The following is a 23,291-nucleotide window of genomic DNA, read 5'->3' as shown; positions in this document are numbered from 1 at the left end:
TTTTTTTTTTTTAATACTCAAATTTCTCCAACTTTGAAATAAAGGAATAAATTCTTTGGGGAAAAGTAGGGGATTATAAAGTGTAATTCTCTGTATGCAGTATCAAATATCTTTCAGTATTTATTTACACATTTGCTGAGTTTTCTAAAATGTGTACTTAGACAAATGACTACTAGAGACCCATACTGAATCCCAGGAGGATGTGTGTTTTATGGCTTCATAAACAAATGGTATGATAATAAGCCCCAAAATGTCAAGTAATGTTACTGTTGCTAATTAGAGTTCAGCCAAAGATTCCTCCCCATATCCACATAGTATGCCCATAATTTGCCCTCAATGCTTACTTGTGATTTTGCATGGTTTTCTGATGAGTACATGCTTTAGTGGTATGAGGAAGAAATAAAGTTCAAAAAAACCTTTAATTAAGAGTAACCACAACCTTCCTAGAACTTACAACTGCTAAAGTCTTAGGAAGTTGAGGACAGATGAGTATGAGGTCATCTATACCTATTTTACTTTTGCTAAGCAGCTGCGAAGAGGAAAAATGTCACTTAAAAAGGAGGGAGAAAAGGGCACATAAGTCTTTGTTTATTTTTTTTTATTTTTTATTTTTTTTAAAGATTTTATTTATTTATTCATGATAGTCACAGAGAGAGAGAGAGAGGCAGAGACACAGGCAGAGGGAGAAGCAGGCTCCATGCACCGGGAGCCCGATGTGGGATTCGATCCTGGGTCTCCAGGATCACGCCCTGGGCCAAAGGCAGGCGCCAAACCGCTGCGCCACCCAGGGATCCCAAGTCTTTGTTTAAATGTCATCTTCTCAGAGAGGTCTGCTCAAACAACTCTTCAAAATTGTAGACAACACCATCCATCTCCCAGTCCCACCCAACTTTACCTTTCCTGTGTAGTGCTTAGGACATTTTACATGAACATTCATTTATCTCTCATCCCTCTCCAACTAGAATATTAGCTCCCAAAGGAAAAGAGCTTGGCTTTGTTATATTCTGAACAGTTACTGGGCATGTAGTAGGTGTGCGGGTTTGTTGATTATGTGAACATTTATTTGATTTATTTAGTAAATACCTAGGCTATTACTTGATACTTTACATAGAGCATTTGTTTCATTCTAGTTATACATCAACCCTGGAGGTGGATGTGGATTTTGTTACTTTTGAGAAACTGAGGCCCAAAAGTCTAGGAGGGACCAGTATCCACATGCTTTTTACCCTGCCAGCTTCCATCCCTCTCCTTTTTGAAAAGTAGTTTAGTCTCTAGTGAGCAACAAATTCACAAATCAAATGCCTTTTCATAATTTGGTGATCTAAGATGTCAGGATTTTCTGCCATTTTGTCCACCATCTTTGTTTTGAACAAAAATTTGTTTAATAAAAAAATGAGGTACTTTTGTTCTTTAATCGGGTCAAGCAAGCATCTCAGCATGTATACTGGGTTTTGTTTTTTTAATGGTTCTTTATTTTCTGGACTTGGATTTAATTGGAGATGTGGAAGTGAAAGTCCCTACCTAGTTGTCTTCCAGTGTGGACTGTGGTATACAGGTCCAGCTTGTGAAGGTTTCAGTTGTCTTGTGTGTTTATTGCAATAGCTGTATACACTATTTGATCGCTTCATCTGTTCCCAGAACACTACTTTCTTCAGGTATGCTGAAGATAAAATGGGATTTGCAAAGGCCCAGACATTGCTCTTGGCTCCATGATGACCATAAAAGGGGACAGTAAGAATCAGGTGCCAGTAGCAGCAGCAGAAAGAGTTGCCAGGTATCAAATATTAAACTAAACAGCCCCGTATTGTAGCTTTTTGTCTGGTAAAATGAAAATAGAAAGACAAACAATGGTTGTCTTTTTCTGTCATACATTTTTTCCTGATTGGAAAGAGGTTTTAGAACTATGATAACATTATTACTATGTAGACAGAGCAATGTCCTTTATTATGAAGCTTGGGAGGCTGGGAACACTTGGCCAGGTGATACCATTTATAAGTTTCAGGTTGCTTTTGAGTTTACATTTGTTACATTATTCCAGTAATGGGCATTAATTCTTGCCTGGCACTTCCGTTATAATGAGCCACAGGCAGACCTGCAGGGGAAACCTAATGTGCATGGAATTCCAACAAATTGGATTTTTGTTTTTCATCAGCATTCCACACAGCTATTTATTCTGTAGTTCAAAAGTAAAAATTATTATAAAAGCTACAGAAACATTAACTTATCTGTTGACATTTGCAAGTAAATTTTATTTCTTAAACATTTTATTGAATTATACATTTTGAAAGGTGTGCTTTGGTGTATATAGCTCACAAAATCCTCTCTAACTAAAAAAAACAAAAACAAAAACAACCCAAAAACCCAAAATCATCTCTAACTGAACACATGTGTATAACCAACATCCAGATCAAGATACAAACCATGACCAAGCCCTCCTGAAGTCCCTTTTATGCCCCCTTCCAGTCACTGTGCTTCCTCCAGGATAACTACTCTCCTTAACGTCCAACAGCACTGATTAGTTTGGCCCATGTCATCTGACGTCTTTCACCCAATGTGTTTGTAAGATATACCCCTGTTGGAGTAATTGTAGTTCATTCTTATTACTGTGTAGTGTTGTACTAGGCAAATATATCACCATTTATCTATTCTCGTGAGAGGCTTTCAGATTGTTTTCAGACTACTCCAGGATATTGTGAATAGTGCTGCTATGAACGTTCTAGTACATGCCTGATGGGCATAGGCCCTCATTTTTCATGGGTATATGCATACATGGGAGTGGAATTGTTGGGTTATAAAGTATTTGAGTATTTAGCAGTTTTCCAAAATAGTTGTACCAGAGTTCCAATAGCTCATTCTTGGCAACAGCTGATAATTTCTTTCCTTTTACTTTCAGTGTGAATATTCACAAAAATTTTGGAAATTTTCTAGTATCAGAAAAATACAGTTTGAGTGTATGCAAATAAGATTTTAAAATTCAAAACAAAACTGCCCCAGGTTTGCTGGTTGGATGCCTGCAGTGCAATCTGCTGAAGGCTGACTCCCTAAGGGGTACTTCCGGTCAGAAAGTAGAACCTAGAACCTAGGGAATGTGGGTCTGAGAGAGGCCATTCAGCTGTGGTATTCAGTAAAGTAAAACAAATTTAAGTTTAGTAGGCTCTAAAACTATTGTAGTTGAACACATCAAAAGGTTTTATTGCATAAGGGGTTTTCAAGGCATAGAAGAGCCATGTTTTAACAAATGAATGCTGGGGCAGGGGTGCAGAGTTACAGTTAATTGAATTTTCTTGTTCATTTGAGTATTAAAGCACCTTTCCCTTTCTTTCTGCTTGACTTCTCTTGAAAATGTACTTACTTTACTATTATGGGCTTAATAGACTAGTTTTTTAAAAAGAATTTCAGTGAGTTACAGTTAAGAGGCTTCAAGACTAATAGTACTTTCTGAAGGAAATGACCATTTTAATTTGGGTCTTTTCCCCCACTTACATTGTACATGCTGGAGAACAAATCCCCCAAATCCTGCTTCTCAGCATTTCCCACATTCATATTATATGTTTTTTTTTAATTTTTATTTATTTATGATAGTCACAGAGAGAGAGAGAGAGAGAGAGGCAGAGACACAGGCAGAGGGAGAAGCAGGCTCCATGCACGGGGAGCCCGACATGGGATTCGATCTCGGGTCTCTAGGATCGCGCCCTGAGCCAAAGGCAGGCGCCAAACCGCTGCGCCACCCAGGGATCCCCATATTATATGTTTTTTATGTGTGTGTGTTGGTTTTAATCTCTGAGGCTTTTTAAACTGTATTTTTCTGATACTAGAAAATTATTCACAAAAATTGTGGAATTCACACTGAAAGTAAGTCATCTGGATCTCACAATCCAGAGAGAACAATATTAACTCTTACTGTCACACTTTGTGATAGTTTTTAGTCCATCTGTCTGTGTCAGTCAGTAATCTGTGCCTCATCAGCTTGCTGACTCCACAGTATTCCGTTCTTTATCAACAATTTATTGATCCAGTCCCCTTTTACCGGACATAAGATCGCTGCCAGCACTTTGCTATTAAAGCACTGTACCAAACATCATTGTAAGTAAAGCTTTGCATAAATCCGGGATGTTTTCTTTAAGCTCAATGCCCAGAAGGGAGTTGTGGGTCAAAGGGTAGGTGCAATTTAAAGCATATTTGCTACACATTGCAAAATGCCCTCTGGAAAACATGCCCCAAATTATACTTAATCTGATTCTGTGAGAATGTACCTTTCTTGAACCCCAACCAATTAAGTAGGTCTTTCAAAGCCACTTCCTTTTTTATAACCTATACAGGGTTTTTTGTTCTTGTTTTTTTAGTAAAACATGTATAGCTATAATGTATAATAGCATGTGAACATTGACCAGGATGATACCTGAGATTCCACATCTTCTGCTATTGAGTATAACTTCCCCCATAAACTTTGTACTTAGAGATGTGTACAGAATAATTATAGCTCTGTGGTTCTTGAGGCCTGTGTATTTTCTTATTTTCCTCAGCCTTGATTTTATACTTCAGACCTTGAGTCTGTCTTTCTGGTTTATTATTATTTTAGAGACTGTGTTCTGGTTTTAATAGCTGCCTCACATCCTTATGGATACAGGTGAGATTTATGTAAATGAGATAAAAAGTTGCTGGTTCCTTTCTCATTCAAAAATAAATGAAAAATATTACCAGGAGGTGTTCCCAATCCAAGGAACAAAACAAATGAGCACTTCTCAGAGATCTGATTGCTCCCAGCCTTTTAGAGCTACTTGTGCTTTAAGGAGAGCAGCCTAGGGGTAAAGATGCCCTCAGGTTTATTGCTTAAACTATTTATATGGTGCTTTGGAGGTTTAAAAGTCCCTAAACAAGAGCAATTTCTTCACTAAAAATACCCAAGTATAGCAGAGGTTAAACTATAGGGCAGGGGGAAGGAGACTTACTTGTCACTTTTATTCTGCCTTCTAGAGTGTTTACATTTTCTTTTGTAAGTGGATTACTTTTATAATTTTAAGCTTTTAAAAAAGAAATTGATGTACCATTTTAATGGGTAAGAAGTTTTGAAAACTAAGCTAAAATGTGCCATTTTCTGACCTTTCAAAGATAAACCTAAAGTCTCACTGTTTTTCTCTTAATTACTGCTTATTGGAGTACATCTTTAACATTTACTAACCTGAGACTGAATGCAGCAGAAGAGAATGCAACAAAACCGAGAACCCTGAAATTCCAGTTCTTATAGCTATCTTTTAAGAGTCTTTTTCTGATGTTATAAGCAGCTGATCCTTTTAGATGCAACTGTATACTTGAAAGGTATAAAAGCAGTAATAACAAGGACAAGAAAAGGTACAAAAGTAGTAATAACTTGTCAGAGGTAAGTAAGGATAAAAGTTCAGATGATTAGAACACATAAACATGTCTAGAATAATAAACATGGAAAAGGTTGGAGTTGGGGGTCAGAACAGATCTCAGATGATGTATCTGGCTACCAGCCACTCTAAGTGCTTCTCTTTGGCCTTGAGGCTGGAGCAGCCCCATCCTGAGTTAGGAGAAGGGAAGCCTCTGCCTGTGTGGAGGGAGACTGCAGGAGACAACCCTGGTCATCTTCGTATTCTTATCAGGTACAGATGCATGAGACCTAAGCTCACTGACCAATCTGTTACTGGGCACAGAAACTCAAATGGTAAAGGAAAACCGGGAAAATCACAATGATAATTCCTTTTACTTAAGTGCTTTTATATGTATATATGTCATCTATGTATATATAAATATATATAAAAAGATAAATATATATATGTTAAAATTAAGCTCTATGCCTACATGGGGCCTGAATTCATAACTCTGAAATCAAGAGTCACACACTCTACCAACTGAGAGTCAGCTGGTGCCCCTATCTGTGTGGGTTTGTTTGTTTTAATAAAACTTGAATGGTTTTAATTGATCAAATGGTATATTTTGTCATGGGCTTCATCTTAACGCTCAGAGCAGCTTGGTGCAGGACATCAACATTTCTAAATGTATAAACATGTAAACACATTTAAAATATACAAAATGTTCTTACAGGACACTCAGTCCAATTGTTAAACTCTTTGAGAAGACTGCTTATGCAGCTAACCAGTCCATTCTTTTGTCTTATCCCAGATTTTTGTATGTACTTAAAGTCATATTCCTCCATTTGACCTTGTGCTTCAATTTTCTCATCTGTACTTAAAGATAGTAGTATCTACCTCTGGTTATTGTGAAGATTGAACACTATAATACATGAAAGCTCTTAGTGTGTTAATTGTTAGCAGAAGCATGTGTTTACTGGAGTGTAGCCACCATAAGAGCATTGATTTTCATCTATTTTGCTTACTGCTTATCCCCAGTATCTAGTAGACTGACTGCCATAGAGGCAGCGCTGAGTAAATATTTGATAAAAGAATAGTGTTGATATTATTGGTACACATTTTTCTGTCAATGAGCTATACACTTCTTGAGGGTTTTTTTTTTTTTTTTGAATCCCTCAATTCTGTGCACAGAACTCAGAAAAATTTGTTGAATACGGAAGATCTATGTTTATCACACAGTTGTAGCTAAAATCCTCACCTTGGTGGCCAGGGGGACTGAGCTAGCACTGGTAATAATAGCTATGATGTTCTGAGCACCTGTTACAGATGTGCCAGTTTTCCTATGTACCACATTTGTGCCAAGCACTATGATCACCACTAGGAACCACACTGGAGAAGAAAACAGTCTGTGCTTTTCTAGAGTTTATGTCTTATGACAGGACAAAAATGCCAAAGTTTTCATCTGTCCAGCATTTCCCTTCCACCTTGGCTTGCCCAATATTGTGTTATGTTTCCTTGCTTCTTCCCCACCCTCTCTCCCAGGGATCCAGTCTTTATCAATTTAGTTCTTTGGACTTTATTTTATTGGAAGAAAGGGAGAAAATAAATGCATGTGCAGGTTAAGTTCAAGAGGAGTTTTTAAGGCAGGTTGTAAGAAGTCTTTGGAAAGTTGGGTATAAATAAGAGAATTAGATGAGAAACAAAAAAAAAAGTTTTGATTCCTCTCACTGGTATCTGAGAACTACATGTAATGAACTGAAAGTATTTTTAAATTATGTTTTTGAACAGTATTTTTCAGATTGCAAGGGCTGCAGGCTTAAGATTTATTTTAAGCAAGCACCCCGGTGAGTTGGGGGAGGGGCAGAGGGAAGGAATCCCAAGCGGACTCCTCATTGAGCAGCATTGAGCACAGAGCATCGTGCTGGGTTCAATCCCTCAACTCAGACCATGACCTGAGCTGAAATCAAGAGTCAGATTCTGGACACTTCACTGAGCCACACAGGTGTCCCAGGGCTGCAATTTTAATGCAGAACAGAATAACCCATCTTACAGGGCCTGGGTGAGGGAAGTTCAACTAGAATTATTTGAGATATGATGTAAGAATAGCATTTGGAACTAAAAAGAGAATGTTATTTGCTGTATGAAATCATCAGTACTTTGATCTAGTAAAGTTCCTGTTGCATACTTAAGGGCTTTCTAAACAAATGCAACTCAGCACTTGAGAATGCTTTCCTGTAAATTCGTTGCTTGCTTTTTATTCCATGACACACCTTTTAAAAACAATAAGTAGGCAGGTAAGAACGCTCAACCAAATAGTCTAGTGTGCTCTATAGCCTTCAAAGTATATATCTGTTGACAGCTATTTTAAACCCAGTAACTTGGGCAGCCCGGGTGGCTCAGTGGTTTAGCGCTGCCTTCCGCCCAGGGCCTGATCCTGGAGACCTGGGATCAAGTCCCACGTCGGGCTCCCTGCATGGAGCCTGCTTCTCCCTCTGCCTGTGTCTCTGCCTCTCTTTCTTTCTCTCTGTGTATCTCATAAATAAATAAATATCTTTAAAAAAATTTTTAAAAGACAGTAACTTAATCATTGCTGTTTCCTTAATAGATACTAATTTGTGATAAAACTATGTATTTCTGATATATAATATTAAAGATATTTGCATTTATTTTTAACATGTCAATCTGAATTGCCTTTTTTTTTAATACCTGTCTCCCTATTTTTTTAAAGATTTTATTTTTTGACAGAGAGGAAAGCACGTGGGTGTGCACACAAGCAGGGGGAGTGGCAGGCAGAGGAAGAGGGAGAAGCAGACTTTCCATGGAGCAGGGGGCCTGATGCAGGATTCTGTCCCAGGACTCTGAGCTATCTTATACCTGAGCTATAAAGGCAGATGCTTAACCAACCGAGCTACCCAGGCGCCCCCTGTTTCCCTGTTAGACTATGCATTTACAAGAGCTAGAATACTTTCCTCATTCATCTTTGTGTTCTGTATGTCCAGCATAGGACAGGGTTCACTTCATTGTAGGTATATAAAAAAGATTGAACACATACATATATAGTAGTTTCAAAGGCCCAAACATGAGAAGACTTTATAGTTAGTGGAATGAAACCTAAATACATGTTGTATAAACTTGCCATACTACCCTTCTTACTCCCCACCCATAGGAGATACTAGAAGAGAGGCCCATTTTTAGATTCTGATTGAGAGTTATGTAATTGTCATCTTGGTACTGTAGCTATGGGGGGAATTATGTTTCCATTCTTAAAAATGGGAACCTGCACCTCTGTGAACCAAGCAGAAAAAAGAAAACTGATGTCTTCATAATTGGAATTTCAAGAAGTGATTTTTTTTCTTCATTCTCCCAGGTATTACTCCCTCTGAAGTGCAAGGTCCAGAAGTTACTTCAATTCTGGGGTAGGGTCCCCAAATACTTTGTCCCATTAAGGCCAGGGTGGGCCAGACATAGTTATAGTGTCTGATAGCTTGCTAATTGCTAAGGTTAGGAACGCCTGTTTTCAGCCCCAAAAGGTAGCTTCACCCTGCCATGAAAATCTATAACTTAGTCGTGTTCTATATAGCACCTGGACATTAGACCCAGTATAAAAGTGTGCATTTAAACTATAAGGGAAAGTGGTTTCAAGTCCAGGATCGAGTCCCACATCGGGCTCCCTGCATGGAGCCTGCTTCTCTCTCTGCCTGTGTCTCTGCCTCTCTCTTTGTGTCTCTTATGAATCAATCAATAAAATCTTAAAATCTACAGACAAATGTAAAACTTTTGTCTAGTATTTAAAGTAGAATGATACTTTGTACTATTGAACAGGATTCAGGCCATGACTTTTTCTTCCAGTTACTTTATCAAGGATGGTCATGAACTCAGATTGTGACATGTTTCTCCCTCCCCAATCAAAACAAAACAATTGAGTACCTAGATTCTTATACTAATTTACTGAGTGGGATAGCTCTGGGACTGAATTCTCTTGATTGGTTTGATAATTTCATCCAAAAGGCTTGAACAGTTACAAGAACATACTTCTTTTCTCCTGCCAGTATGGGATCTTTTTAAGCATCTTAACTGCTTTTATTTTTTTTTTTTTTAAGATTTTATTTATTTATTCATGAGAATACACACAGCGCAGAGAGTCAGAGACACAGAAGGAGAAGCAGGCTCCATGCAGGGAACCTGATGTGGGACTCCATCCCAGGTCTCCAGGATCATGCCCTGGGCTGAAGGCGGTGCTAAACCACTGAGCCACTGGGGCCACCCTCTTAACTGCTTTTGCGTCTACAATTCTTGCTGCCTAAATGAGGAGAGAATAGAGAAAGTGGAGTTTGTGAAAGAAGTCTTTCTTTGAACAGTGAAATAAAAGGTCATGGAAATGTTATTGCTTCTGGTAATGTATCTTAAGAGGTAGCAATACATAATTTTCTGGATGATTACACTGGGTCTCATCACTCAGTTGGTTCTTAAGGAGCTCATGATCTAATAGGTGCTCTCAGAACCTTTGGAGAACATTCTTCCAAGAGAAGCTAAGCCCAAAGAGATGGCCCTGTGCTTTGCTGATCACTGGCCCAGCAGCTTCTCTTGCTCAGGTCATGTTGCAAGGGATGGAGCCATGTAACCCTGAGGGTGTCGTGGCTTCATTTCTGGCATGCCTTTTGCACTCTGAAGAACCACTTTTGCAGAAATAATTACTTATGGAACACCAGAGGGGCTCAGTCAGTTAAGCATCTGCCTTCGGGTCAGGTCATAATCTCATGGTCTGGGATCCTGGTCATCGGTGAGTCTGCTGTTCCCTCTGCCTACCCCCCTCCACCCACCCCCCAGCTTGTGTGTGTGTGTGTGAGTGTGTGCACGCACACACACAGTCTCTCAAATCTAAAAAACAAACAAAAAAACTTATAAACCAAAGCCTGGATGTGAGGGGGAGAGTGGAAAGGAAGAATGTAGGCAAAACAATGTCTAAGTCATAGAAACTTTTATGGAGAATTTTATCTGTGAGCTAAAGATTTCCAATGAAATTACCCTTACTGAAGGACACAGAAAGGATTTTTTTTTTTTATTTGCCTGGAGAGACATTTGCCAAACTCCTTCCCCAATGATAGCTGGAAAGACAGCTGCTAATCCAGCAGGAGATTTGCCTCAAAATAGCTGAGTTATCTTTTTCTACTAATGGATCTAATTGATTTTCACTCTAGGAGGAGAAGTTCCTGCTAACAGGTACATGGGCATAAATGATTGCAGACCAGTAGGAGTTTTCTGTATGGTCTTGGACCAGCGTTCACAAAGTACAGTGGATGGCCTGCATCTCTGGCTCTTTGTGGGCAGGCTAGTTAGAACGAACCAAGGAATGAACAAAGACACATAGCTTTGTGACATTCCATAGCATTAAGGATTTAAAGCCTGAGCCTTTAGCAGCCTGGAACGTTAAGGAGAGTCAAGGGTTTTTGTTACTGCTATTTTCCTTTAAAAAACAAAAACAAAAAAAAAGGCTTAATTGAAGTGTAATTCATTAAAAATCACTCACTATAAGTGTACAATTCAGTGGGGTGTTGTGGTTTTTTTTTTTTTTTTAAGTAAAAGGAACAGAATTGTACAACCATCGCCACAATCCAATTTTATAACATTTTCATCATGCTATAAAGGTCCTTTGTGACCATGGCTGTCATTCTTCATTCTCATCCCAAGTCCCAGGCAACCTCTAATGTATTTTTGGTCTCTATAGATTTGTCTTACTAGGTATTTCATATAAATTGAATCATATAATATGTGGTCTTGTGTGACTTACCTTCTTTCAGCATGATGTTCATCCATGTTGTATGTATTGGTACATTATTACTTTTTATGGCTGAATAATCCATTTATGGGTGTACCGTGTTTGTTCATCTGTTCGCCAGTTGGTGAACATTTCCAGAGAGGGAGAAGCAGACTCCACACTGAGTGCCAGGCCTGACATGGGGCCTGATCCCAGGACCCTGAGATCATGACCTGAGCCCAAAGAGCCAGTTGCTTAACTGACTAAGCCACCCAGGTGCCCCTAACAAGATACTTTTTTGAGGGCCACGTTACTGTCTAATACTTAAAAAGTAATTTAAAAGCCAACTTGGAGAAACATAGAGTTGGGAAGGCAAAATTCACAAGGAAAACCCTGGCATTTTCAGATTTTGTAAGCTTGTTAGGACTTAGTAGGTATAGAGCAGAGCCTTACTACTTTTGTGACCCTCAGTTGGAGCTGTTACTTTGAGCTAATGAAGTTACAAGCAGTGTATTACCTCATGCCTGATTTTCATGGCTAATTGGCCCGCTGGGTCATTGTGTCTGTTGCATTATGTTCAGATGAGCTGAGGGCACACCGTGCAGCTTGATTCATCCATGAGCACATACATCTCTTCTGTAACAACAACAATAATCAAAAACTGCTGCTGAGTACATTTTGGGCATTGGTGGTCCAGGCACTGTTCTTGATGCCACAGGTCCTTGGCCTTATTTTATATGCAATTCCTGTTAAGGAAACACTAAACAGATTGGTTGTATCCTGTGGGGTAGTGAACAGCCTTTTGAAGGAAGAGAAGCAAGGAACAGAGTTAGGGGGTGATGGTGGGAGGTTAGAGGTCCTACTAGACATGGTAGGAGCCAAGTGGAGGAAAGTGTCTCAGAGGTTTGGAGCTAAAGACTGGTGGCTGGGTGTCCAGGAGGAGAGCCTTCAGGCGGAAGGAGAGCAAGTACAAAATCCCTGTTGTGGGAATGGGTTTGGTCTGTTCCGAGAACAGCCCAGAGGCCATTGTGCCTGGAGCACGGTGATTTGAGGCAGAGGAGGGAGTGGCCAGAGCCCAAACCTGCTTGATTATGGGAAATACACAGGCTTTGCGTGCCCTACCCTACTGTTAAAAGGATAACACTCTGATAACGTTAATCTGTGAGAGTTGAGGCTAAAACCATGATAATGTATGAGTAAACTACCTTTCCTTGTTTCTTTTCTATCAGATATTTTCAGTCATGTATACTTTTTTGATGCTGACAGGGGAAGCAGTTAAGGTTCTTTATAAAAGGTACTATTTTTCACTCATAGGAAAAAAAGTGTGACAGCTGGTTATGGGAGCACACGTTACTACAGCTTCTTTCTCCAGGGTGTTTGGTGGTATCTAACAAAATTGAAAAATTTGTCACATACCCTATGTCCTAGCAATTATTTTTCTAGGTAATTTCTTTGTACCTGTGTGTACAAGGAGATGTGTATAGTCCCTTGCCACATACTTTATATTAGCCAAAACTTATAAGCCATCTAAATGCCAATCAGGAAGTAAAGAAATTAGCCTAATTGATTGTGAGAGCTAGGAAGTCTGAAATCTGTAGGACAGGCTAGAAGCGTACACTGCAGGGCTTAAGCAGAATGGAGTCTTCCTCAGGGAAACCGTAGTTTTATTTAAAGGCTTTTCCGCTGATTTAAATGAAGTCTACCCAGATTATTGAGGATAATACTTAAACTGATTATAGATGTTAACCACATGTATAGAATTTCTTCAGAGCAACACCCACATTAGTATCTAATTGACTGACTGGGTACCTGGCATGCAGACACCTAAAGCTAGCTACCACAGTGGGAAGTTACAGAAGTAAAATAGGAATAGACCAGTCAATAGATAATGAGGTGGACAGCTCTTGGGAACATAATACTGAATAAAAAAATATAAGAGTGAAATGTATTATGATACCATTTATTAAAATGCACGAAGCAAAAGTATAGGTCATTCATAACTAAATATATGTACGTATAAAAGTAGAAAATGAACAGCATTCTTAATTGATAGTTCTCTGGGGAGACTTGGCCATGGTGGTTAAAGCATCCTGTGGTTTGGTAATATTGTTCTGCAATGTTTTAATTCCTTCACACTGAAGGAAATCAATATGGTAGTGTTAACCATTATACCTGTGAGGACACAGGTAGTTGAGGAATCTTTTTCTTTTCTTTTTAAGGGAAAGAGAAGAAGGTCACATATTTGTTTGCCTGAGTAGAATTGGTCAATATTTTACTGCTATTAGAAGATGTTCATAAAAAGTCAAGAGTAATATTACAAGAAATCCTCTAAAAAGAAAATAAGCATAGAGCCTGAAAAATAGCACTACATAAACATCAAAGTGTATCCCAAATGGAAAAAAAGGAATAAAATGTTCTCAACTGAATAAAAACACCTTCAATTTCCTTTGTACCCCACACTTTTTTTTAGAGGTTTATATATTCACGGTCTCTCTTGTCCTGATGTGATGCTTCAAGGTAGAATAGCCAGTATCACTTATTTTCATGTTACAGACAGGAAGTGAAGTATCTGGAAACATCTGTGGAAATGGGACTGTTCATCCATTTGAAGAGTTGACTAATATTTTAGAGCTTTTGTCTTGCAAAATTAATTACTACGATTGATTCGGTGTGCACTAAATGTCAAGTGCTTGGAAAAGCACATCAGTCTTCTATAAATAGTACTTATTATCTCACTGAATCTTCATACCCCACATGAGGTCCAAATGATCATTATTTACATTTTATAGAGGAGGAGATTGAGGCTTAGTGAGGTGGTGATTTAATTTGCCCAAGTTGTTTTCAGAGTTTTTTTATCCCGTGTTCCCCAGACCCATTGCTACTGGGATGGCAGGTAACAAATGATAGATAATACAAATTGATATATTCTGCAAGTTGATAGCTAGTAGCGTAGATAGATAATACAAACTGAAGGGAAACCAAAATACTATTTACATTTGGCTGATAAGCATTTTGTGTTTTATAAATTTGAATCTTGTGTATTTTTGCTGTAACTTAATGCTTCAAACAAAACATCTCTGTTGTCTTATTTTCCTTTACTTGGTTTGTGCTTCCCATTCAAGATGGGTATGGAAAACAGGATTCTTCTGACCATCTGTTAGCCTACAAGCAACTGCTCTTTTGCCAAATTTACTCACTAATATTTTCCCTAAAGGCAGAGGACATAATCAAGTACTGATGATGTTAGTACAGGAACAGCAGCTTCCAACAAACAACACAAGGAGGGAAGAAGATTTTCAAGTGATGTCTATCAGGACATCTGGGTGGCTCAGCAATTAAGCGCCTGCCTAGGGTTGGGTGTGATCCTGGAGTCTTGGGATCGAGTCCCACATCGAGTCCCACATCGGGCTCCCTGCATGGAGCCTGCTTCTCCCTCTGCCTGTGTCCCTGCCTCTCTCTCTGTGTATCTCTCATGAATAAATAAATAAAATCTTTAAAAAAAAAAAAAAAAAAAAAAACAATCAAATGATGTCTATCTAGAAGTATTCCCCCACAGTTTATCCTTATTAACAGATAATCTTGTCACATGAAATTAGAATGTTCCTTGATTAGTTTAAGCATTTGTAACATTGCTGGATTAATTTAAGAGATTGTATAGAATAAAATATTGAAAATTTCAAGGACAATTATGTTATCTGAAGTGTGTTATAAAACTCTATTTGAGATTTTTAAATCACTGTTAAGAGTTTATTCTAGTGTAAATATTACCCGCATTTTTCAACTCAGAAAAATAAAACACTGAAATATCAAATAATTTGTCCTTGGTCATGTAGAGAATTGGAAAAAGAAACCAATTCTTAGAATTTTTTAAAAAAAGATCTTATTTATTTATTCACTAGAGACACTGAGAGGTAGAGACACAGGCAGAGGGAGAAGCCAGGCTCCCTGCGGGGAGCCTGATGTGGGACTCAATCCCAGGACCCTGGGATCATGACCTGAGCCAAAGGCAGATGCTCAACCGCTGAGCCACCGAGGCGTCCCCAATTCTTAGAAATTTAAAGTCAGCTCAGTTTAACTATCTGCCTAGTCATAATTGTATTAATTTATGCTTCATAGTCTATAGTTCCATATTGGTAAAGGTAATAATATTTCAAAAATGAAAGAAAAATCTGAATAGTGAGGAAGTTAAAACCATCATGAGATTGTATAATTCATTTTAAAATTATGATGTGTAGGTCTACAGGAAGCAGAGAGAAATGAATGAGATAAACGGGCCAGCTAGAAATCTGGTGGAAAGTGCCTGTAGGTTCTGAGTAGCCTGTTTGTCAACATTTTATTTGGAACAGCTGACAGTTGATTCTCCTATCCCGCTGATTGAGCTTTTGTCTTAGAACCAATTCCTCTTCATATGAGACACAGCACAAGTAGAACAGTGATATCACCAGTTATTATAGCTTAGACTATCCATATTGATCTTTGAATGGAAATGAAAGTCATCGTGTTTGAAATTGGTTTGGGAAATTATCCTCCTTGCCCGCGATAACAGATAGAATACATACTAAGCTTTTGTTATTGATTGTAACAAAATTGTGTTTCTTGGATCATTAATACCTTTTATACTTTGTATCTTAAACCTTTTATTCTTAGTGCCAAACCTAAATTAAAATAGATTAGTTAATTACTACTGGTGATTTTTCTCTAAATCCTAGGTTATATAAAAAAATTTAGGTCTTAACAAGCCTTAACACAGCATGTGACCTATGAAAGGACAGCTGCCCTCTCAAAAAAAATGTGGGACCCATCCAATTCACAAAGATATCCACTGCTACTTGTGAAATTTTACAGATCATGGAATACAAAGGCAGCACTGCCTTTTTGTTCCTGGGTTTAAAAATACATGTACTTCAGCTAAAATAACTAGATTAATGGCCAACAGCCAGGGTTGAAATGGATTTTCCACTGTTCAAAGGGGGCAAAGTTTCTGGGGGAAAAATTTCTGTACCTAAAGCTAAATAATGAGGAATTGAATGTTGAACTTAGAAGCTTAAAAACTCTTGTATTGTTTTCTCTGAAGCTTAATGTAGTTCCAGGTCTTATTAGTTAACCTGTTTTTCCCCAGTAGCATCATTTGGGTAGTGGTTTATGCTTGGTGTTAATTTTGGAAGTTCTCATTAATTCATTGTTCATATTTTAAGATAAGACCTAACATGTAAACATTTCAAGAATTTTATCAAGAAACCAAATTATATTTTTCCCTCATTTGGGTAAGCTGAATTCAGAATAATCTTAAAGAACATAGATCTGGGCTTCTTTTTATGACTGTTTATATGCTAGTAGACAGGGTTAGTTCTGTATCTTTTTCCTTATATTCTTACCCATTGAGACTTGGCCTCATAAGATTATTATAAGAATTTATTTTTATTTTTTTATTTTTTTTTATTACAAGAATTTAACATGGGGGCACCTGGGTGGCTCAGTGGTTGAGCATCTGCCTTTGGCTCAGGTCGTGATCCTGGTGTCCTGGGATTGAGTCCCACATTGGGCTTCCCATGGGGAGCCTACTTCTCCCTCTGCCTATGTCTCTGCCTCTCTCTCTTTGTCTCTCATGAATAAATAAATAAAATCTTAAAAGAGAATTCTAAATGTTTTTAAAAGTTTTTTCTTTTATATCAGAACTTATGTTCTCAACATCCAGACTTGGTGTCATAAGATTATTATAAGAATTTTTAATGATATTTGAAAAGTAGTATCTTTTTATTAAAAAGTGATTATTTTCTAATGAAGTTCTTAGATTTTTTAAATTATGAAATCTCCTACATTGCTGATGGTAATGTAAAATGGCACAGGCACTCTGGAAAATAGTTTGGCAGTTTCTTACAAAGTTAAACATACACCTATATGACGCAGCAGCTGAACTCTTAGATATTTATCCTGGAGATATGCACACTTATGTTCACACACACACACACACACATACACACGCAAAATATGTGTGATTGTCCATATCAGGTTTATTTGCAATTGCTGGAGACTATAAACATCCCAAATGTTCAGTGGGCAAATGTATGAACTGTGATACATCCATACTAAGGGATACTACTAGTCAAAAAAGGGAAAAAATTATTGATACATTGATACATCCATTGATATGGATGGTTCTTAAGGACATTGTGCTGAGTGAAAAAGTCAGTGTCAAAGGTCACATATGATTCCATTTATATAACATCCTCACAAAAAAAAAATATATATAACATCCTCACAATGACAAAATTACAGTGATTGAGATCAGTGGTTGCCAGGAATGGTGGTGAGGGTATGGCTATAAAGGGGTAGCACAAGGGAGGGAGATCATTATGTTACGGGAACAATTCTGTATTATCACTGTAATGATGATTATACAAATCTATACATGTGGTAAGATTTCATAGAAACAGTGCACCCCTTTCCCAAATGAGTGATACAAAAATTGGTGAATACAAATAAAGTCTATAGTTTAGCTAAGAAGTGTTGTACCAGTGTCAATTTCCTGGTTTTGATAATATACTATGGTTATATAAGTTAGCATTGGGGGAAGCATACCTGAGAACTCTGTGCAGTTTTTACAACTTCTTGTGAATTTTAAGTGATTTCAAAATAAGCCTAAAAACAAGGGAACTGAGAAAAGATAATAGAAATAGCAGCTGTGGCCACAGATCCCTGTGATCATCAGGTATTGAGGCTTACCGTCTTGCAGAGAGACTAATAGGGGAGTCATCATTGGTTTTGGAGCTTTATGGCTACTGGTTGTGAATGCAGCTCAAACAGATAACTGGCTCTAATAACACAGGATGAATAGACTTCCAGTTAAGCACAACAGATTGACCATGACTTTTCTTTTTCTTCTAAGAATACATTGAAGTGATAGCAAGAGAACTTAAAGGGAAAGAGGGGGGGAACCTCCTAAATCCATATTGTAAAAGGCTGGCCAAAGGCCTAAGAAAATTTGGGGAAAATAGAAAATGGACAGAGGAGTAGTAGCTGCCTTAAGAAAACATAAAGAGTCTGCAATGGGAGTACTGATGAGAGCTGAACCATTCACCCCCAGAGAACTCCAGAGGCTGAGGAGCAGTCCCACAGAAGGTGGGGATGGAGGGCATACCTAGGGGTAGTATAGGAGTTACACAAGTTAAACTGCCCGGTTCCCTTTCCTACCCCAACCACCACTACTACCAGCAGCTCCCCCTGCCTGGCAGACTGGAGATTTAATCTTAGGCTATATTGAATCAGAGGAGTTCTCCATGTGAAAACACCAGCAGGAAGGAATAAACCTTGGAGTAGAGAGCAGGGGAATTCAGTAAAAATCAGCCCAGTAAACTGTGGAATTGCCAACCCAGTCCCCTTCCTGGTGGGGAAAGCTGACGACCTGGTGATTGCCTCTTCCCCTACCCTTGATGGGAAATGAGAAACTTCTCCAGAGAGAGTCAGTGGACTCTGGTTACTGTCACAGGGCCATTTTCTCTATAGCTGACTTGTCAGGTCACTCTGAAAAGTCATTTTGAATGAAGCCTGCTAATCAACAACTACCCTGTATACACACCCACACACACAAGCTTCCAACCAGCATTTTAGGGCTTTACTCTTAAATACAAGCTGACAGGGATCACCAGATGTTTGAGGAAAACCTCCAACACAAAAGACAGATGGATACTAAACAATGAAAAGAAATAATCAGGAGATAATATGGGAAACTGGAAGAAAATAAAAAATATTCAGTTTATTCAGATTAGAGACGATATTACATTTACAAAACAGGATGCTTTTTTGTTTTGTTTTATTATATTTATTGCTTTTATTTTTTAATACTTATATATCTTTAAAGATTTTATTTGAGAGAGTGTGTGCATGTGTGAGCAGAGGGGAGGGATAGAGGGAGAAGCGGACTCCCGGCTGACAGCTGACTTCTCAATAGCATAACTGGTTATTAAAAATAGTGGAGCAATATCTTTAAAATTCTAAGGGAGAATCGCTTTAGCTCTGTAATATTTAGCCCAGCAAAATATCAATCAAATGTCAAGGTAAAGATAATTTCAGACACATGGGGACTCAAATTTCATCTCTTATGCATCATTTCTTAGGTCGTTCTTGGAGAATGATCTACAGCAAATAGGAATAAATGAAGAAAGAGGAAGGTGTGGAGTCCAGTTAATGAGACCTTTAACACGGGATCAGAAAGGGACATGCAAGGGTAACAGCGTGGCAGGGACAGTCAGGCCAGACTGAGCAAGAGGACGAAGAGTCCTTGGAGGAAGTTCTGGAGGAAAATGGAAGATTAGTTGACAACTTTGTGCATTTGAAAAATAATACTGATAGATTTCTGCTAGATGTGATGGAGCATGTGGAAAAATTTAAGGTAGATTCATGGAAAACTAAGCTGGAGGGGAGGGGGATGGGATGATTGTTAATCCCAGGAGAAGAAAAGAGGTACCAAGAAAGGAAACCTAATCCTTATTACATTCCTTGCATTGTAGTGACCGATATTTACAAAGTCATAATAAACCCTGACTATTGACTTACCAGGAAATTGCCATTTAATTATATAGGAAAGATTGAGGTAGGGCAAGTGGGGTGATATGAAGAATTGAGCCCTCTTTTACTGTAGTAGAAAGCCAGTAGTTATCCAAAATTGAGAAATCAAGAATATTATCCAAAACTATGGTAGATAAACACAAGAAGAGCAGCTTAGTTGAAAGTGCTCATGGGAGTAAGTTCAGGTTTGAAGAAAGGTTGAGCCAGGCATTGTTTTTCATGATAAGCCTTTATCACTGTTTGATAGAAGTTATTATGTTCTCTCTGTACTGATTTATAAAGGAGAACCTTTTTATTCTGAAGAGCATGCGTATCAAGTATCTGCCCCTTTGAATGTTGTGTATTTTTCATTCTTTTTATTGCCTGGTCCTCTACAAACAGGGTTCACATTTTGACAGAGGACGTAAGGAGATTTGAGTAGTCTATTTGGAATGATTAATATTGTGAAGCTCATTATTCATAGGTGAAACAAATACATTCAGTCACCATGTGTTCTAAGTTAAGTTACAGCCCCACAGGAATGATGTGTTATCTGTACTTCAGATTTAGGATATTTTAAGTTTAGATCAACATTCTAATCAATTGCCTTAAATTATCATAGCATTTGTCTCTATGTTGATGACTTTCTAGTGCTATAGGAGTAATACTTTTAGAAATGAAAACCATGACATTTGCACAGATATGGCATCATGAAATCCATGAGAGGGAAACCATGCCTTCCCAGCTACTACTGTGTGCATAGAACCTACCACTTGATGTTACTCCACAAATACTTAATGAATAAACTGATCACTAGGGAAAAAAATGCCAGCGACCACCTAGACGGAAGGTTGCAGGCTGGACTGTATCCCAGAACTATCAGCAATACCCACCCTTATACCTTCTCCTGGTAACTAAGTGTAGTAAAAACAAGATCTCTTAGAAATTTCTGTTCAGTTGATAATGAAAATATTGCTCATGTAATTAAGTTCCGGTCACGTGCAACTGTTTTTAACACTAGCCTGACAACCATTAACCTACTTAAACCCCAAAGGGAGTATCAGCTTCTGGGCCCCATAGCCCCCATGGGGTATGCTTTGTAGGTGTGCATGTCTGCTACTTGATCCATTTACAGTAGGTTCTAGGCAGCCCTTGGGCAATGGAAGACCTCCAGGATTACATATGCCTTGCTGATGCAAGCACCCTGTTCCATGTACAGCTCTGTGCTGTTTACCATATGTGTTCTTCATTATTTTAAAATAAACATTCATGGCTTTCTGGACTGTACCGTCAAGTATACATAGATATCCCAGGCTATGTAGTGACAAAATCTAAAGATGATCTACTGTTTGCTTATTTTATTAATTTGTTTATTTTGTTTATTTGTCAGAATGTTATGGAACAGTTCAATCCTGGGCTACGAAATTTAATAAACCTAGGAAAAAATTATGAAAAAGCTGTTAATGGTAAGTCTCTTTTCTAAATTTATAAATATGGTGCACCTATAAAAACCATTCATTAAATATTCTACTTAATTATTTTGAAGTGCTTAATAGTGAACTCTTAAAATATCTTTAAGTTGGTAGAAATTATTTACATTTCATTGTAGAAGTTTGCAATGATAGGATATTAATATATTTGAGATGAATAAATGGAATCATAACCAATAATACATTAAATGGTAATTAATTGAATTTTTTTTTTAATATTTTATTTATTTATTCATGAGAGAGACAGAGACATAGGCAGAGGGAGAAGCTGGCTCCCCATAGGGAGCCTGTTGCTGGACTCAATCCCAGAACCCCGGGATCACACCCTGAGCCAAAGGTAGATGCTCAACCCCTGAGCCACCGAGGCGTCCCAATTAATTGAACTTAAATTTACAAAATTAATGGAGTAATAGACTGTTATACATGATGCATTTTAATGATCAAATCATAGTTTTTTGGCATGACTCAGTGTTTTTTTATGACTCCGTGTTTTATATCTTGCCATAAACATGTTTTCTACTTTGCAAACCAACTTCTTTATGAACTAATAACACATATGAAATGTATACTTAAAATATTTGTTAGTAAAAAAAAAAAAAAATATTAGTATCTTGCGGATACAGAGGAATTGTTCTCTTTCTATAGAAGAATTCTTTGCTTTTGGGTGTATAACTTGTGATAGTGATATGAGCAAATAGTTAGCCTGAATGGAAAAACATCTAAATTAAAGGTTGAACTTAGATTCTCATTTCAAAATGAGTGCTTCCGTAAAATGAATTCAAGCATTGGCTTTGTGAACCAGAGTTGTATGCTAGTTTCAGGAGGTTTCATTTGAGGAAGCTGACATGCATTTCCCTAATAAAAGGTGAATGTTATCAATGATTACCTTAAAAACTTGAGATGCTACTAATCATCAGATTCTAACACGGGCAAAACAAGTCTTCCTGTGTAACAAGTATCACCTCCAAAATATTCAGACCCCAGTTCACCCTCTACTCTGGTTCACAAAGACCACCAAGTAATGAGTAGAAAAGACTTCAGATCAAGTTTTGTGTCTTTTATGTATGTATCTTTTGTTTTTCTCTTTCACCATGGCCAGCACCTTTGGCTGCTCCCTCTTGAGATTTTGAAAAGAAAACTGTGACCTCACACACCCTCAGCATAAGCATGCCCCAGGAAAGGAGTGTGGTAGCTAGACTGTATGACAGGTGCCCAGTTGTCACGGTCATGGAAAAGTAAAGTGCTTATTTACTTTCTTGATCTCTGTGCTATTTACCAGAGATTTTCAGCATCGGGAAATCCTCCCTCACCCCCAAGTAGTGTCAGTGACTTCTGCAGGTAAGCCCTCACTCCTTCAAAGAACAGGAAGGAGATTTGTTTTAGAATTCTTGCACAACTGATTCTCCCTTGATGACTGCTTAGTCATAAGGCCACAAAGTCATGGCCTTAGATGCCCCTGTGAAGGAAATCACCATGACCTGCAAGTGGTTTTTTGTTGTTGTTGTTGTTGTTGTTTTTCCTTCTAGCACTTGCTGCCTCTCTGAAACAGAGTTTTATAAGGTGACTCAGGGACCTTCCAGCAGTTTAGTCTCTTGCTAACAAGGCTTCTCCTCAAGGGGACTATTCTGTACTTTGAAAGTATTTCCAGTATTTTTGCAGGCCATCTGTTTTTTACTCAAGCCATTGAGAAATTGAGATGAATTTGTGAAGTCCTTGGTAAGAGTTTGTAGTATAGTTGAGGATGCCAGATGTGCAGTCGACACTCAGGTCATAAATCAGGACAACATGTACAGCTAACAAAGAGCATGGGACGAGCAATGTCACAGGAATTTGAGCAGTCAAGGTTGTTGGGGGACAGGGAAGGGAGGGGGACTTGTAGAAGCTGTGCTAGGTGACAAATGGTAGGTTTCAGGCAGAATAGACCACATCCAAGCCAAGATTTGAGGTCCACATTGGCATGGGTGGGAAGCTGTTGGGAAATAGTAAAATACAAGCTGGAGTAGGGTCAGGTTATTAATGCATTTGCAGCATCAGTTACCTATTGTCACATAATCAGGTGTCCCTAAACTTGGTGGCTTAAGATAACAATAGTTAATTATTTCTTAAGTCCTGTAAAGGCAATGCAGTTCTCTATCCCCCAGGGTCCCAATCCTACAGTTGCAGTCAGTA

The 23,291-nt window shown here is 38.2% G+C and overlaps 1 protein-coding gene across 5 annotated transcripts in view; it reads left to right on the top strand.

The window, feature by feature from the left end:
- BAIAP2L1 (BAR/IMD domain containing adaptor protein 2 like 1) overlaps positions 1–23,291 on the top strand; it is an 87,400-nt gene that overhangs the window by 2,718 nt on the left and 61,391 nt on the right. For all 5 annotated transcript variants that reach the window (XM_077907788.1, XM_077907784.1, XM_077907787.1 and 2 more), the window contains exon 2: positions 21,023–21,098. In XM_077907788.1, the coding sequence (XP_077763914.1) occupies positions 21,023–21,098 (76 nt within the window). The remainder of the gene's footprint in view (positions 1–21,022; positions 21,099–23,291) is intronic.

Source organism: Canis aureus, chromosome 8, assembly GCF_053574225.1.
Source record: "Canis aureus isolate CA01 chromosome 8, VMU_Caureus_v.1.0, whole genome shotgun sequence".
NCBI classification, from domain to species: Eukaryota; Metazoa; Chordata; class Mammalia; order Carnivora; family Canidae; genus Canis; species Canis aureus.
This window is presented reverse-complemented; position numbering and strand designations above follow the sequence as displayed.